Source organism: Paramormyrops kingsleyae, chromosome 12 (assembly GCF_048594095.1).
Source record: "Paramormyrops kingsleyae isolate MSU_618 chromosome 12, PKINGS_0.4, whole genome shotgun sequence".
Lineage (NCBI taxonomy): Eukaryota > Metazoa > Chordata > Actinopteri > Osteoglossiformes > Mormyridae > Paramormyrops > Paramormyrops kingsleyae.
Window position 1 is genome coordinate 30,723,029 of NC_132808.1, and position 16,842 is coordinate 30,739,870.

Genomic DNA, 16,842 nt, shown 5'->3' on the forward strand with positions numbered 1-16,842 from the left:
GAGCACATCACCGTGGCTGTGGGGGATAGCACAACTGTTAAGCGGGGGGGGGGGGGGGGGGATTCGCTGACCATGAGCATGAGGCCGGAAGCCCCGGGAGGGACACCACTGCCGTGCCCTAAAAATATCCAGATGCATAAATCATCGAGATGTCACACTCTAATCGGCGTAAACTTCTGGATCTGCTGAACACGTACATAATCGCTGAGATACCTGCTTTATAAAAGCCCCCCAAATCAGGGGGCACAGTGAGTATGAAGCAACCCTGTGATCAGAAGGTTGCTGGTTGTAATCCCAGAGCCAGTAGAGTAGTCCCATTGCTATTGCCTTTGATCGCGGCCCTTAACCCCCCTGCTCGAGGGGGGCTGGGTAAATAGGACTCCAAGCCTCACTTTTGCCTGTATGTATGTATGTATGTATCTCTATATCCGTAAGTCTCAGAGGAGTGCAAGATGGGATATGCAGAAGCATTCCAATGTACGTCATGCGCTCAATCTTCTCAACCCTACATAAAATATCCATGAGAAGAAGGCCATGAACGATAACGATGAGCGATAACGATGAACAATAATGTAATCATGAGTCCCGCTGGGGTGCGTTTGCTGCCCGCTAGTGTGTTCTGTACACGAGCGCACGCCAACCCATAAATGTTCCTCACGCCTTCTTCCTCTCGCTACGCAGAGAGCCGGATTAATACCTGCAAAACACCCAGTGACCTGCACCTTGTTTTTCTGCAGCGTAATTGTGGCGATGGAAGCGATAAACGTCAGTCGATATCTTATTTCATTCCTTCATGACTGTGAAATGCTATCACGGATGCAGGAGCCCTCACTGTAGCATCGTAAAGCAGAAGATGGTCTTTGCCCCCCCCCCCTATATTTACTCACAGAAAATGTTCATGGTCTCATTTTCCCTGCACCAAAGAGCAGGACACGCCACGTCTAAAGAAATGCCTTTAATTGAACTCCGTTATTTTGTTGCAAGCTTTGGCCTTAGGGCAAAGCTGTTCTTCTCCATTCTCTGCTGATGATTTACTTAGGCCTGAAATAACTCAGGTTCACCAATTCATACGTTGCTTCACTAGGGTCTTCGTTATCGAATTTAAACATGCCCCAAGCGCTCCGGTCGTCAGAAGTTGACAGTCATGGTGACCACCTAATCCGTGTCAGGGAGGACACTATGAGCTAGGACAGGGTTTGAAAACTACCATCTTAGTTGGATTTCACTTTAGCGCCGGCGTTCTTGCTGCGTGCTGATTGGTCAGTCTCCTATAATCATGCGTCTGTCACTGATGTTAATGTGAAACAGCTGGATGAGTCTTTCAATCAAGGAAACAAACGAGTCAAAGCGCAAGAAGAACTGAACTATTTAGCCAAGAACAGGAACCTTTCAGTTTTAAAGTAGCTTGTAAACCCTGCAGTAGCTCATACTGTCCACCCTGATATGGATTAGGGGGTCATCCTATTGACAGTCAATGATTTTTTCAAATCATTCATAACAAGGTGAGGCTCACCAGACCACGGAGAAGTGAGCATTGGCCTGTAGAAATGCTTTGGTGGGAGGTGTCTGACTGACCAGATTAGGAATCTCTGCTTGTGACCAGAAGGTTGCCAGTTTGAATTCCATCCTTGGCAGAATAGGCGCCTGCCCACTGGGACCAGGAGCTCCAGGGGGTGCTAGATAAATAACCCTGCGCTGTGACCCCCAAACCTTCCTCTCATCTATATGCATATGTCTCAATGGAGAGAAAGATGGGATATGCAGAAAGATATGTTCCAATGTACTTGTGCAAATAAAGCAAATCATTACAAGCTTTGAATTTCATCATCACATTGAGATTTACACATTCAGCTGTTTGACTTGGGGTGTTTGATGGGTGTCTATGGTGACTTCTGTCTAATATACACCTTCCAGTCACATATACTTCCCCACTCCGAGTGCCAGGCCTGTAGTTTTCTGTATTCCACAGACAAGAGCACTGCTACACAGACTAAATGGCGTCCCAAGTTCAACAACTACACGTTCTTTGACTGACATTCATTTAAAGGCTCGCTGGTCATGTTCCGGAACGATCCAGGGCGTGAGGTACCATCATCTCCCTCACCGCGGTCAGCCAGTCGCAGCCTGTCCACAGGCCAAATCCTTTCCGACTGTCTATCAGCTTGGTGACATCTTCAGTTCAGACCTGGAAACAACTATCATTTTTTCCCAGCTTAAATTCTTCTTTAAATTCCCAAGGCTTGTTTGCGTGTTTGCTTCATCGCCCTTATGTTTACAGTTAAATCGGGAACGCACGCCATAGAATACGAACCAGAGAGTGAGCGTGGATGATATCTCGATAACATCAGAGCAAGGAAACGTCCAAGTTCTGAAACGCTTGAACGGAATTGTCTAAATTGGCAGGCAGCCGGTACATGTCTGCCTCCTGTATTGTCTCGATGGTACCGAGACTTGCAAAGGCAGCACGGGATTCGCGCACACAGAACGTCGCTCTCCTGTCGTCGCTTTTGTCTGGGATCTTTCTTGCTGAAGAATGGCAGCTGCAGCGCCTCTGTCGTGCGGAATTAGCCGCCGTGATTAAGTCTTGCCCACAGCTTCAGTCGCACCTTAAAGCAGACATGGCATCTGAATACCATCTGCATAAAATTAATCTAATTAGAGACATCTTTCGGGGCTATTTACTTTCATTCTCAGGCTCGACACATACTCGCCGTCTCCCAGGAAATTCACGCCGTCGTTCCCCGAGCACGATTGTTATGCACTCCGCTCATCGGAATGAGGGGAACCGAGCGTCGTACGGATTACCCGGACAGACCTCCACCACGGCGAGCCTCGGATTCTTTTACAAAAACATCATTATCGATAAGTCGCACAGGCGATGCCTGTCTCTCGGTGAAGCATTGAGCTCGCAGTGGGTGCATTACACATGCGGTGACCTATTTGTACATCTGGCATTACGCTAGGGCAATGGGCAGCATCACATCCTGGATGCAAACGGTAGCGCAAAGATCCAGAAGATAGTGCTAGGGCCGATTGCTTTATCCTTGACAAATGCGGTTTCATTTGGGTGAGCTTCCAAAACGCTCTTTAAATATATCCGGGGAATTCTACTTTGGCTGCACTCAGACTTATCTGGTCTTTGCGACAGCCTGTTTTGGCTGATTGAGAGATGGAGTCGAGATGTACTGAATCTATGTTAACAGCAAAAAGCTCACAAAAAGAACACAGAGAGGGGAGCGATAGGGCACGTTTTCACATACCAAGAAAAAACCTTTCATTTAATGATCTTTAGAACATAACTGCCGTCATCTTCCTGTGAGCATCCTATCTGAGCTCCTCTGGTTTGTTTCCTACCCTTTCTAATTAGGTCAGCGTTTCTCCTCTCTAAAAATCCCTTTCTAGGTTTGTCATTTGTTAGTTATCGCCTATTAGTTTTATATATGCTGGTGCCAGGTTTAAGGTCAGGGGTGATGTTAACGTGACATGGTTCCCTTGTACCACCAATATTCTCAGATAGCCTACACCCTTAATATGTTAATATTTTGATAGTTTGTTTGGCTTTTACGCTGATTTTACCTCAAGATTACCTGCAGCTCCTTTCCCTGAATGTCTAAATGTTTAAGGAGGTAATGTGCCTATTGTTTCATTGATCGGTAATAGCGCAGCCGAGGCAAGCCTGACCTGCGATACGGTGTCGCGCAGATATTTTGAGCCGTCAAACCTCCATGCAATGTTCCTGCCATCTCTGTTTAACGTCCTGCCGTCAAACTTACGGTATTATGTAACCCGTTCGGTTAGTCAGCGGACCTCTTGTGAGCAGCAGTTTTAAGGAGATAAATATCTCGACTCGTGTCTGTTTACTCAAACACGTCTGTCGTGGAAGGAGCAGGGCGATGGAGTCATGTTTACTCTGGAAAGCCGTCTCCCTTTCAGCCGCCGCTCCCGTGAAATAGCCCCCCTCTCGCTTTGATTGCAGCACGGCATGCGAAGGAACTAAACATCCGTTTGAATGCGCTGATGGATGCGCCTTCCACGTGCCGGCGAGGTGGGCGCGAGACAACTCGCCTAGTGTTGCGCTTGGAGAGAAGGCATTTGAAATTCAGCTCTCTAATTGATATGGATTCTTTGATTTCTGCTGCCAGAGGGAGGGGGGAGGCTTATAACCAGTGCGAGTGGAGGACAGAATTAATGAGAGGCGGGAAGGGGAGGGGTAAGGAAGGGGGGAGGTCTGCGTTGCAGCCGCATAGCCCTGTTCTCGCAACTCCCAGAGCCACAGTAGAACATGGAAGTATTATAATAACACCCATTACAGCAATAATATTTAGGGCCATAAAATATTCAACATTCCCTGGGTCACTCCTGGTTTTTTCATTTAGATGTGCCGATTTTATCTCTATATCCTCTGCGGAGTCACCGTGACCCAAGTCAGCAATCATCACTAAGCCTTGTTAGAGGACCATGACTGCATTGTATGTAACATCTGGATCCAGTAGTAAGAATTCACAGTGCAGATGCAAATGTATACATAGCATTGTTACTTAGTTAATGTAAAAGGGGATTAACACTGCAACTGAGATTATCTCTATATGTGTATTTTTACGTCTACTGCAAGCACGATAAGTACTTGCAAGGAAATGCAGGTTTGGATGGATTGATTCATGTATCTTTTGTTGATATTCATGCTACTTGCCACTTATTGATAGCACAAAATCCTGGTATGTCACTTGGTCGGTCCTGTCAGCTGTAAAACAAAAAATCCTTTCCGTTTCAAATGGAAAAAACAGCACTAATCACACAATAAGGAGCAGCTGGCATCTATCCATTAGTTACATACACCCCAACGCCCTTCTGTGTGGAGCAAACATTCCTGTATGACAGCAGTAGTTGGATTTTCTTTCTAACCACTTGGCACGCTGAACTTTGATCTGGGGCTAGTCCTCGACTACAGCAGACCTGTTGTGCTGCCTCTGTACCTTGTTGTCGTCGCTGCCGTTCCCTAGGCGACGGTGTCACCGGAGCCGCTCTTCAGGTAGAACAGGTAACCGTCGTCCCCGGGGACTTGAATAATTCAGTGGAAGTGATCTGACGAGAGCAGGTGCCTGGCAGGAAGGCGCGGCGGAGGTGGCAGAGACGGCGAGAGCACGGTCACGCTCGCTCTTGCCGAGGGAAGCACCCTGTGAACATGGAAGCAGAGGCCGACGAGGAGGACAACACCTTCACCACGATCTCCCTGGCGGACGACTCAGGTAAGATTAGGGTCAGCAAATGGAGGAGGCAGACAAGCGCGGGCGAACGTCACCAGACGCTGTGTGTCTCTAGCTCCTCTAAAGGCCATTTTACAACCACTGAGTCAGACACTCAAAAGTACGGATTCAGAGCTGCAGGATAGTGCAGGTAGGTGAGCAAACCACATAACCTCCACAATGCCGTGAAACAGGGTCCTTCTCGGTTCCACTAGAAGTACTTCTGAGACACGACGTAGTGGCAGATCATTTACACATTTACTGTGCACTTAGTGATAAAATTTAATGCGCATTAAATGTAAAATGGATATTAGGAAAAGGTTTAAAACATCAAAGAAGGGATCCAACAAAGCACAGGGGGTTACATTTTATTTCTTTGACTTTTGGCACCTGCGCAAAAAGCTTGGTGAATATGAATTATAGAGCTATACTGAGAATAGTGTTGTTGTAAAAGAAACTTCTTTCTGAGGGAAACTCGGGTACCTGCTGGAAATCGGAGAACCTAATTTCAGTTTCCTTCAGGCATCATTTTGCATTGTAATGGACAAAAACATTTGATCCACTGGAAACGTACACCGGCTCAAAGAAGGGAGATGATAGAAAGTTGGGTGAATGGGGAGGTTGAGGTGGTTGAAAGCTGGCATTGATGAATAAGACTTCAGAAGCAGTAAGGAGCCCCCCCCCATTAGGACCAGAGCTTAAGCAGAGACACATTTGAACAGTTCGCTCTTCATCGGGGTGACTGATGCGGATTGTCACAAAGCTCGGTTCATCTGCGATAGCAGCGTTCCAAATGTGACCTCCATAAATTCAACTGTGCAAATATTTGTGAAAGGTTGCTTTCCCATAATTTCACACATTTAGCCTTATCTGAACGCGACGTAGTACTGTGTGCCCGTGCCTGTTGAGCCTCCAGGGCTGCCGTCGTTTCATGTTGCCAGAATATCTATCACACGTGCCTCCTTGCACACATGCAAGTTGATGGATGCCTTCGGTTAGTGGTTGTTACTCTGGGAACCCAATAAATAAGGCTTGGCTGGAGCTTATGCATATCTGAAGGTAATAATCACATGGGGGCTACAGAAACAAGTGCTGGGGAGGGAATTGGAGGTGGAGATAGTCAGCTGGGGTAGAATAATATTAAAGCAAAAACAAATCCGATGGTTTCTTAGAACTAAACAAAATACACAGCATAGTACTCCAGAGACTGTTTCAATATGAACCATGTACATGCCTGGATAAAAGCACTGTTTTGATATATACCTTACTAGGCCAAGAACATCGCTCTCGGAGTCTGCTTGTTTTGGTAGGAGTCATATCTACAGAACAATCGTGCAGTGCAGATGTTTGGTAATGGATATCTACACTTTGGAAGCCCTTTGGCCAAGCAGGAGTGGTCATTATCACGGAAGAGCGAACAGCAAGTGTTCGTATACAGATGTGCTGGACCAGGCAGGAGATATTCACGCACAGGCAGGTTCAGGATTATGTGGTTAGCCTATTGGAATCTCGCCATCACTCGATTAGCTTTACTACCTTGCATTGCATGCAGCAATCTGGGGTTTTATGTTGCACACATTCTTACAGTTGCGAAATACCCTAGAATTACAAACCATTTGCATTACTAGTTCATTACGGAGAAGCACAGAAGAGTTGATCGCGGTAGATAACAAAAGCATGTTTCAGTTTAATCCAGACCTCTATGCGTCTATTTCATCATCCCTCTAGTTCCATTTATCAAGGCCAGAAATGACAATTTACAGTGAACACTGCAATGAATGTCAAGCAGTGACCATGTCTGCCAAATAATTTTCTCCTGCTGTTAATTATTGTAGTGAAATATGTCATGAATGAACCATCATCTTTAAGACGTTAATCAATGTCTCAAAGCGATTCGGGGAAACCTGTCTTCGCTCATAGACAATAAGGGGAAAGATTAGCGCTCGAAAGTGTTCATTAGTCAAACTCGATTTTGTGGGCAAAAATCTCCCATCATTTAGATGCATAAGCATAAGATCTAAGAGCAGCATACAGCAATGACTTACACAGGCAAACGCCCCAGGGGATTACATGGATAACCAAAACCTCACATGAGTCTTTAAGGGAGGAGGTGACCCATTTTCTGACTTTATCACAGCGTAGTGACTAACAAGAACTAATCAGCTAGACCTGAAGCTCCCAAAGAGAGGCTGATAGGCTGACAAATGAGTGAATGGTAAGTTTGCAATGAGCTGCACCGTGAATTGGATCACAGGCAATGAGAATTAATGAGACAGTCCAGGTACCTGGAACTGCGAGGTTAATGCATGCAGATTAAGCATCCGGAATACTTTCCTTACGTGCAATTAAAGTGCTTCCGATTGAGCCAGGAGAGCAGCATATTTTGCACTGCCCAAATTTAAATGCCAGGCCAGAATTGGTGAAGGATGCAGTGGGACACAACACTGTCTGGGTCTTTTGGGTGACCCTCTCTGTGTTTTAACATGATGCTTCTCTATAAACCCCACGCGGGTGCTGGACTGCCTGTAGTGAAACATTCAACCATTTCAGAAACTCTGTTTTCACATACGTCTCACTGCTTATGTCCTTTTACGGGCTTCGTTGGTCTCATTTGTTTATCTGCACCTTCATACTTTGACATACTTTGGCCTGCTTTCACACACTAGTGAATTGCATTGTGGGAAATTCTTCTGGAAAATGCGATTTCTAAGCACACGCACATAAATGTTGGCAGACCACACGAATAGCTGCAGTGCTTTAAACTATCAAATCCAGTTTGTAACAAAGTATATATAAGTTAATAGTTATCAGAAGAGCAACTGAGGATGAACCGCGATCAGATGCTTAATGTCTGAAATGCACAACTGTGTTAAGCAGCCAAAGAGAACCCCATCTGACAGACAAAGACCAGCTTGTACAGGGACTCTTTATGAGTGTAGCCCATCTGCAGACAACACAGTTAACTCTGAATGGTGCTGGTCTCCAGTGTCTCCGATGACCATATAATCATAAAACATTCAAATGTCAACCCAGCAGGGATTAAACACCTGTAAATTTCCCAGCTGTGTTGACAGCATGCTGGTCGATGGAGCCTGCTGAAAGTACTCATACTGCAGAAATTGAATAGCAGATTAGTATTCAAAGAAAGCAGCCATACCTACTATTCCATATCCATATTTCCTGTCAAGCTAAATTTATAGCGCCGCAGTGTGAATTTAAAGAGCGGAGAGCTGCGGCCATCGTCGCATGACACAAGGGGTGACAATCCCTGGGAGGGTTAAAAGGCCATGGTTGAGGAACGGTGCTATGCATGCCATCATAGCTCAGTATAGCCCAGAGATTTCGGAGAGGCGTGGTTGAAAATCCTTCCCCTAAAAAATGTACATTTCTGTTACGGCATTATGAAAATATAGTGTCTGAGATCAGTCATTGCAACATACAGGATGTCAACCAAAAAAAAAAAAATGTGATGCTTTCGCACCAAGTATTTTAAAAGAAGAGGTTTTTGTTAAGCACAACAAGGCATGCCTAGCACGTGGCTGAGTGCTAGGCAACATGCAAGACTGCATCCATGCAAATGCACAGAAATACATCACAACTACAATCAGAGAAAAACAAACACTAGCAGCTGTTCCAAACACTGGGAGACACAGACTGTTGGAAAAATAATCAAGTTTGTCTATAGCCTTGGTTCTGTTCCATAAACGTGTTTGTTTTCCGCCGTATCTGGCAGACGAGACTCCTTGCGCTGAAGGTTAATGTGTGCTTTGTCGCCCTCTATTGTTAATAAGCAGAACAGCACAAAGAAACTAGCAGCCAAGATGATGGAAAATTTGAACAGCAATGTATGGAAACAGCGGACTGAGAAAACAATGGAGTAGATCAGGATATTTCACATTTTTGGTAAATTAAATTCCATAAAAAGGGAAAATGTCAATGTGCTAATTAAAAACTTGTTCATAATTTAACTAATTAAAGAAATACTGTCCACATTTTTACATTTGCAACACACATACACAAACATTAATGTTTACATCTACATTCATCACATGCAAACACAGACATAGATTTACACATGCCTACTACACATAATACATGTATTAAAAAAATTGTGAACGTCCCCCATAAATTAAGTTTCAGTAATGCATCCCAGATATACAGAAGCCAATGGGAAAAAGATCGAGAGGTGAATTAGATAAACTCATCCACTTTTCATACATTCTCATCCCAATGCCTGTCTCTCTTACAATCAGCTTGTGAATTCCCCCAAGAGGCAACAATTCTCGCCACTCACTCGTCATTCCGCAGTAGTTAACGTGACAGAGCCGCCACCCCGCTCGGGCATATGTTCAGAACCGCATGGCTGTTTGCCGGTTGTGTGGAGATCATCTGTAACGGCCAGCAAACCTTCCACACGACGTGAGCATCCACTTTCAGTGAGAACTAACAATACTCAAAGGTACGCGTGCTGCAGCAGGGACAAGAAATGAAGTATTCTCCTTTACGATGGTAAAACTCAATTTCTGTTTCAAATGCACTTGTTTCTTTAGGTTAAAGGACAATTAGCTGTCTTGTCCTCTTTCATATTCAGTAGAATATTTTAATGGGTGCAGTTATAAACCATTACAAACAACACATTATTTAAACCTTGCCACCCACACAACAAACTGCTGTGAGGATAGCCAACCAACATCCAAAGAAATGCAAAAAAGAGGATCTTTCCACAGACTTGGGAGGCAATTATCACTCAGAATTGAGAATGCATCCAAGCTGTTGTCTGAAGTATAGGACTGGATCCAAAGTGGGAATATTATTAGTGTAAATGTAAGTAAGGACACAGGAGATGAAAAGTAGGTCGAACTGAAAGCCTTACTTATCTGGGAAACTATAAAAGACCATCAGACCTGGAAGAGTATAAGGGTTAAAGTGCAATCCCAGTCCAGATTTTGGTTTCTGTCCAAACTGGTGTCTAACTGGGCAGCCTGATGGCAAAAGGAGGCCAGCATGTAAATGCATCCTGTGCCTGAACCTTCCCTGTGATATGACCGCGGTGGGTGGCCCAGAACGCATCAGTCTGCAGCGCTACTCCCTCGGCTTTCATACGGACAAAGGAGGGTTTTCGCAATAAACACATCATAACGAGGCTGACACTATTGCGATGTAACAAATCCGTGAAGACAAACTAATTTCAATACTCATTATCTTTAAAGTTGCTGTTCAGCTTCGACTAATACGTGGTTTACAGTTAAAATGAGCTCAAAAGAAAACGTGCGAACGATTAATGGAAGATACTTGGCTGCATTATTTATCACCATATTCGTAATGTTTGCAGATCAGTAAATACTAAATTGCATTATACTTTTCATTTACGTTTAAGTAGATATTTATAAGTAAAACGTCGTTTCTTTGATACCTTATTAATTAATCAATATTTAAAAATCTTAATGATTTTCGCGACACCGACTTATGCTTTGTTTTCCTTGACTGGGCTTGTTAATACTGAGATTTATTAAGTTGGAAAGGTGGCGCGGCGTTTTTTATGGCATTTCTCCATGGCTGCACTTTACGGCCCTCTGGTGGAGAGACTGGTAATCGGGGCGGAGGAAGCGGCTGATTAATCCCGGACGGAAAGCTTCGCAGCGCTGGGCGGCTGAGCGTCGCCCCGGGATCCGATTCAGCCCGGGTCGGCTCAACCAAACACAATAACAAACAAACTAATAATAATAGTATTAATTAATATTAGAATAAAACTCTGCAGACAAGCTTCTCTAGGGTACGTATCCCTGCAGCATTTAACTAAGCTGGTGAAATTTAGCCGTTTGCTCGAACTTTATCATGGTTTTTAAATCGGGAAGCTAAAAGCTGTTAGCATGTCGGCTAAGGGCCAGTCGCAGTGAGAAGCAGGCGGGTGCCTAGCGCGTAGGCCCCGGCCCGACTTATTGTGATTTCAGCGGCCGCCGTGTAGCCGTTTAGCACAAGCAGCCTGCCGTGTGGATGTAAAAAAAATGCCCAGGCGTCTAGCGTTTTTATTCCCGCTGTCTGACGTTACTGTAGTAATGTTTGTAACAGCGGGGATGTGGGGCGCTACCCCAACCCCGGAGTTAGGGAGCTGGGCTAGCCGCTTAGCAGTGCCGTGCCCCTGCCGGTGCTAGCAGCATCTCTCCGGCTCGGCGGAAAGGCCCTAGTCGGTGCTTAACTAGAACTACCCTATCCAGGTGTCCCTAACTGGTTAACTCTTGTAAAACTAGTCGTGTTTGTAAACGTGTCTTGTTCATAACAATAAATCGATTTCTGGCTAATAATTTGCCTTTCTACAGCCATCGTGATGTCACTCTAAAAGGTCACCTTTTTAAATGTCCTGGGAAGCTTGTAAGTTCCTTTGTGGTTGGAATTTATACGATAAGTAATTAATGCACGATAAGTGTGCATTAATTTTATATACGTCTGCAGTTCAACTCATTTCGAATATATATTACTATTTTTCTGGGTTTACAGGCTGTACTGTAATCAAAACCAGAATGTACACATTTCACCCTGCTTGTCAGCTGTGTTTATTTTATTGTAAATTTTTAAGGGGAGAACAGAACTACAGTTCTGCATCTGAAAGAGGAGGAAGAAGAGGAGTGCTTCAGTGTGAAGTCCAAAATGGATGGTATGTCCGTTTGTTCTTCTGCTGGTCCTGCTAGGTTCACGCAACATTAAGTCTAGATTTCCCCATAGGCATTGCTTGACATCAAGTCACATTTGTCCGTGTGTGCAGGTGATGTGGAGAATCAGGTGGAGGTGGAGGAGAAAACACGGCTCATCAACCAGGTCTTGGAGCTTCAGCACACTCTGGAAGGTAGGGATGAATCAGGGCCAGAGGTGGGTAATTCAGGTCTAAAGAGTAAAAGTCCAGACCAAGATTTTGTTTCAACCAACCATTGAGTATAAAGCAGGGGTCTCCAACAACGGTCCTGGAGAGCTACCGTCCAGTAGGTTTTCTATCCTACCTGGCTTCTGATGAGCCACAGCTGTTCTCAGGTAAATACCAGGAGCAGGTGTGGCTCATCAGAAGCCAAGTGGGACAGAAAACCTACTGGATAGTAGCTCTCCAGGACTGGAGTTGGAGACCCCTGGTATAAAGAGTCACAGTCACAGAGGACTCTGACTCTGACCAACCGCTTATTTGGATCAAAAAGCTTGGGACAGAATAATTCCTGCACAAATACTGTTTAAATAATTTGCTTATAGTAATGAAGTAGTCCTTTAATGGTGTTCATTTTGGTTTTTTTTTATACATAACATATCAAAAAACTTAAAACTATGGTAATTGTTTTTTTTTATTTGCCTACTTTGCCTTGCGGTAACCTGTCTGCTACTGACTAGCTACTGACCAGCTACCTGAGGCTAATGCTGCGATCACAGAAAATACGACTGGAAAATGAGTCATTTGCTCTCAATTATGAATATAGACTCATCAAAGATTATGATAAACTGCCAAAAACGAGCCAATGAGATGCAGCAGTGAAACTATCATAAGCTATATTTTTATAATATAAATATATATATTCTATATATATATTCTATCCTGTTTTATAGTGTATTTGAATAATACAGTTCAGTAATTTAATTTTTGCAGTACTGTAATTTGAAAAGCATTTGAAACAGCTGTACTGTATTTTGAAGGAGTCAATAACATTCAGTAAATAGCGACGCTGTTTAAGTTATATTCGTGTAATAAATATACAGATGTCAATTAGATGGTTTTCTGCCTGAGACATAAAGAAAAACATTATATTAATTTCACCTAGACAGACGTGATCACTATAAATGGTTTATTTTGTTTGTAAGAATTGCAAACTATTTTCTACTTTTGTAGGGAATTTGCTTTTTACATTAAAACTAAAATGTGACTTTTCATAAGACGTTTTCATTTCAAGAGATTTGTGCTTTGATTTCAGTTGCTTAAAATATTCAATGAATAACCATAAATGGTTCATCTGTGTGTTTCCTTCAGTTATTTTAAAATCATAAAGATCTACAGTCTTTCATCATAAAAAATATCCCAGCTTTAATAGTTGAGCATATTTACAGTACAAACCTTGTCAATGAAATATGAGGACAAAAAAAGAAATTGTTCATTAATCGTAATCAAGGTAAAATCATGATGTTGATTTGAGGTCATATTGCCCAACCCTATTTAAATGTTACTAGATAGTGGAAGTAGTTGTGTTAGCTTACGTAAAAATAAAAATTTGAAAAGACCAGTGGTTGTTATACCCAATAGGCAATTAGAGGTGATTCAGTGCTCTTGTGTTGTTTCCCAGACCTCTCTGCACGGGTGGATGCAGTGAAGGAGGAGAACCTGAAGCTGAAGTCTGAGAACCAGGTGCTGGGACAGTACATCGAGAACCTCATGTCGGCCTCCAGCGTCTTCCAAACCACCGATACGAAGGGCAAACGAAAGTGAGGTGCTGTGCCCCTTACCTACAGCCCCCTCTGGCAACACGGCCATGTTTACACTGTCAGTACCTTAAACAAGACGCCCTTGAAGCTCTGTCGGTTGTTCTAAGGTTCGGTCGGGAAGCTTTCCTGCTTTTTTTTTTTTTTGTTTTGGTTTGATCTGCGAGTTGCGCTTTTGGAGAACGCTTTTTTAATAAGGCATTCAGCTTATGAACCTGACAGGAATAAGCTTCGATTATAGTGTTTTACTGGCTGATATTTTATGAACATTGGTTATTTCCAGAATGTTGAAAGGGCCTCCTTCGACAATGGGCAAATTTATACAAGGGAAAAAAAAACCACATTTCATATCAGGAAGCCAGTCTATTCTGCCTTAACTATTATTAGTTAACTAGTATTGTTTCACTCAACTGTAAAGTTTCACTGTATTGTAGCATCATATATGCAGTGCATTTTTCAAATACACCCTCTTAATAAGTGTTACTGACTTAATGAGAAGAAGCACAGACACAACATGAGTAAGCACCTTTGTTTTATAATATTCCCTCCCTTGGTCAATGGCTCTGGAAGGTATATAAAGTGACTTAGGTTAAGAGTGCCAGTGTTAGCCTCATGTAAGCGGACATGCAGCAGAGCTTGCACAGGAAACCCGAATCACGTCTGTGGACAAGACAGTAGAAATGAGCTTGTAAAACTCTGATAGCACAATGTGTGTAATTATGGGGAAGTATCACATCAGTGAAGCACATTAGACCTCAGCAGAGAGGAGTCTGGACTGGAACAGGATTTTGGTTACGTTTTATTCTAAGTGCAGTACATCAAGGACTTGGGCTGTTTCCTGTCCTGCCTCTGCTCACAGATACCTACAGACGAACTGAACTAACATATGGGACTAACAGTCTGGGGTAGTGCTGTGTATTCCTCATTTCCGATTGCTATTGTTTGATCGAGTGATCATGGATCCGTTGCTCATGTATTCTGCAGGGCATCTCTTAAACAATGAATTTTTTTAAAGAAAGTTTAACCTTTTTCTGGCGAGCTCTGGTTTGTTCCTGATGAGGTAAAACAGCCTTTTTGGAAAAGGGAATTGTGCGATAGTTTGTGCCATTTTGTGTAGATCTAATTTATTTCATATATTGAACATTTTTTTTATTATTTGCTTAATTTACACATGTAGCATTTACTAACATCGTAATGCCTTGCTTTCTGTACAGTTGTATTCCATTTTGGTATTTTGTTTTATTAAAAAAAAAATTTTTCCTTTTGTGCCAGCTGGAATCGTGTTTTAATCGTCGACATTATATCCAATGCATTAAATAAACAAAAAATGAAAAGATAAATGCTTGTCTCGATCAACAGTTTTTACCTTACTTAGGGCAGCTTGTGTAACGGAGGAGGATAATATTTGTAATTTCTTCTTATTGAATGGGAAGTACTCTTGCAGAAGCAAATTGAATGGATGTACTGGATCAGTTGGTTCATAAGGTTGAAAGTTCAAGAACCAATATGAATCATCCAGGTGTAGCAGCTGTAGGCAAATGTAAAACTTTCAAAAATCCAGGTGCTAAATTAATAAAAATACAAGAAATTTGTACAGGGAGCCAAAGGGGAATGGAGATGATGATATGACTGAGGGGAGGTTTGGCACACTTGACTGAAAGACTTTGAACTACATTCCTTGTTCCATGTCCCCCTATTCCTTGCTAAGATTGAAATCTGTTACTCTTTCAGGATATCTATAGATGCCAGCAAGGAAAAAATGAAGGGCCAGTGTAAGGTTGTTGCACTAAATATGCAGCAGAAAAATTGTCTGATTCTGAAAGTGTAACAACCCGTGACTCATTATGCTTTTATCGTCATGTATCACTGAGGAGTGATGAAATAAGTGGTTTAATTTAGAACAAATAACAGCTTAGTTACGGAATGCCAGTCCAAAGGACAATACATGTGATATGTACAGATCCTGAGATGGGTACTTAGAGATGTATGATTTTAACATCCTCTTCTGTTTTGTTTGATGCTTTGGATTAACCAGATTCTGTCAGCTTGCTTTAGATTTACTTTTTTTTTTGTTTCTGCTGCAGGATGTCAGCCATTAGACTATTTTTTAAAGTCTTACTTTTATATAGTTCTTGTTAGAACTGTGTGTTTTCTGACACAACGCCTTGTGAAGAATATGCACCAAACGTGGGAGATGGTCTTGGTTGTCATAGAAGTCACAATTCTCTGTAGTTATTTGCATTTCCAGACCACGCCATCCAAGAAACAAATCAGCTAATGCTGGATATTTGTGTATGTAAATGATCCTCTTTCACATATGCAAGCATAAGCTTGTTTCATAAGGTAAGAACGATTCTATTCAATGTAACAATGTGTCCAGCTCCTGAAGTCTAGGACTGTGGGTGTGTTCAACAAAAGTACGTTATATTTTACTCCAGAATTTTATTGGAAATGCTTTATGGGAATTACTAAGCGACACATTTTTTTATGCGGAATTGTAAAGAAGGTTCCTTCCATAAGAGAAACAAACCTGGAAATTCCCATGTTGTCCACTTTTTACAGATATTTCAGAAAATTAGACTGTTTCCAAAAAAAAAAAAAGAACACAAACTCACAAGTATAGTGTAGAGGCTTTCCTGTAAGCCTCAAAAATGGATGGCCAAGTGCTCTCAACGCGTAGCTTTCAATAACCAATGTCCAAGCTGTCTCTGCAACTGGGTGATGTTCCCGTTTATTCCATACCTTCAGTTGATATAGAAGGACCCTTTGCTTTTACATACAACACTTGTGCTGTTTAATGTGCTGGCAGCGTGCTGTCTGTGCCATGTTCCCTTACAGGTGCTACGGTAAGAACCGTGTTCCCTCCACCATCCACACCATCCAGTTGGAAAACACCTATTCATAACCACCTGTCCTCACGTGTTCACATACCCATCTGTCCTCACGTGATCAAACCACTCCATGCAATACAGCCCCCAGTGGCCAAAACCTGTAATACACCCCAAAGTTATAAATGGCTCCCACATATAGTATAGACAACAATAGTAACAATAAAATTTTTTGGCAACATAAAAAACGAGGGGAGAAATGAATATTTTCAGTCTAGTGCAGAATCTGACATGTATTATAAGGGTATAATAGTACTTAAGTAATT

At 42.7% G+C, this 16,842-nt stretch overlaps 1 protein-coding gene and 1 long non-coding RNA gene across 4 annotated transcripts; both read left to right on the forward strand.

Moving 5' to 3' along the window:
- Nucleotides 1-5,054: 5,054 nt before the first annotated feature.
- scocb (short coiled-coil protein b) lies at nt 5,055-15,028 on the forward strand. 3 transcript variants are annotated; one of them, XM_023818391.2, is made up of 5 exons: nt 10,794-11,016; nt 11,561-11,612; nt 11,818-11,895; nt 12,004-12,084; nt 13,553-15,028. In XM_023818391.2, exons 2-5 carry the CDS (start codon nt 11,597-11,599, stop codon nt 13,693-13,695), a joined length of 318 nt encoding a protein of 105 aa, XP_023674159.1. In that variant the 5' UTR covers nt 10,794-11,016; nt 11,561-11,596; the 3' UTR covers nt 13,696-15,028. The 3 variants fall into 3 exon arrangements, with proteins under 3 accessions (XP_023674158.1, XP_023674159.1, XP_023674160.1); XM_023818390.2 differs by lacking the exons at nt 10,794-11,016; nt 11,561-11,612 and adding an exon at nt 5,055-5,246; XM_023818392.2 differs by lacking the exon at nt 11,561-11,612 and having other exon boundaries at nt 10,814-11,016.
- LOC140577688 (uncharacterized) lies at nt 12,099-13,460 on the forward strand. Its single transcript, XR_011981855.1, has 2 exons — nt 12,099-12,183; nt 12,333-13,460. It is a non-coding gene; the product is annotated as an uncharacterized lncRNA (long non-coding RNA).
- Nucleotides 15,029-16,842: the final 1,814 nt, after the last annotated feature.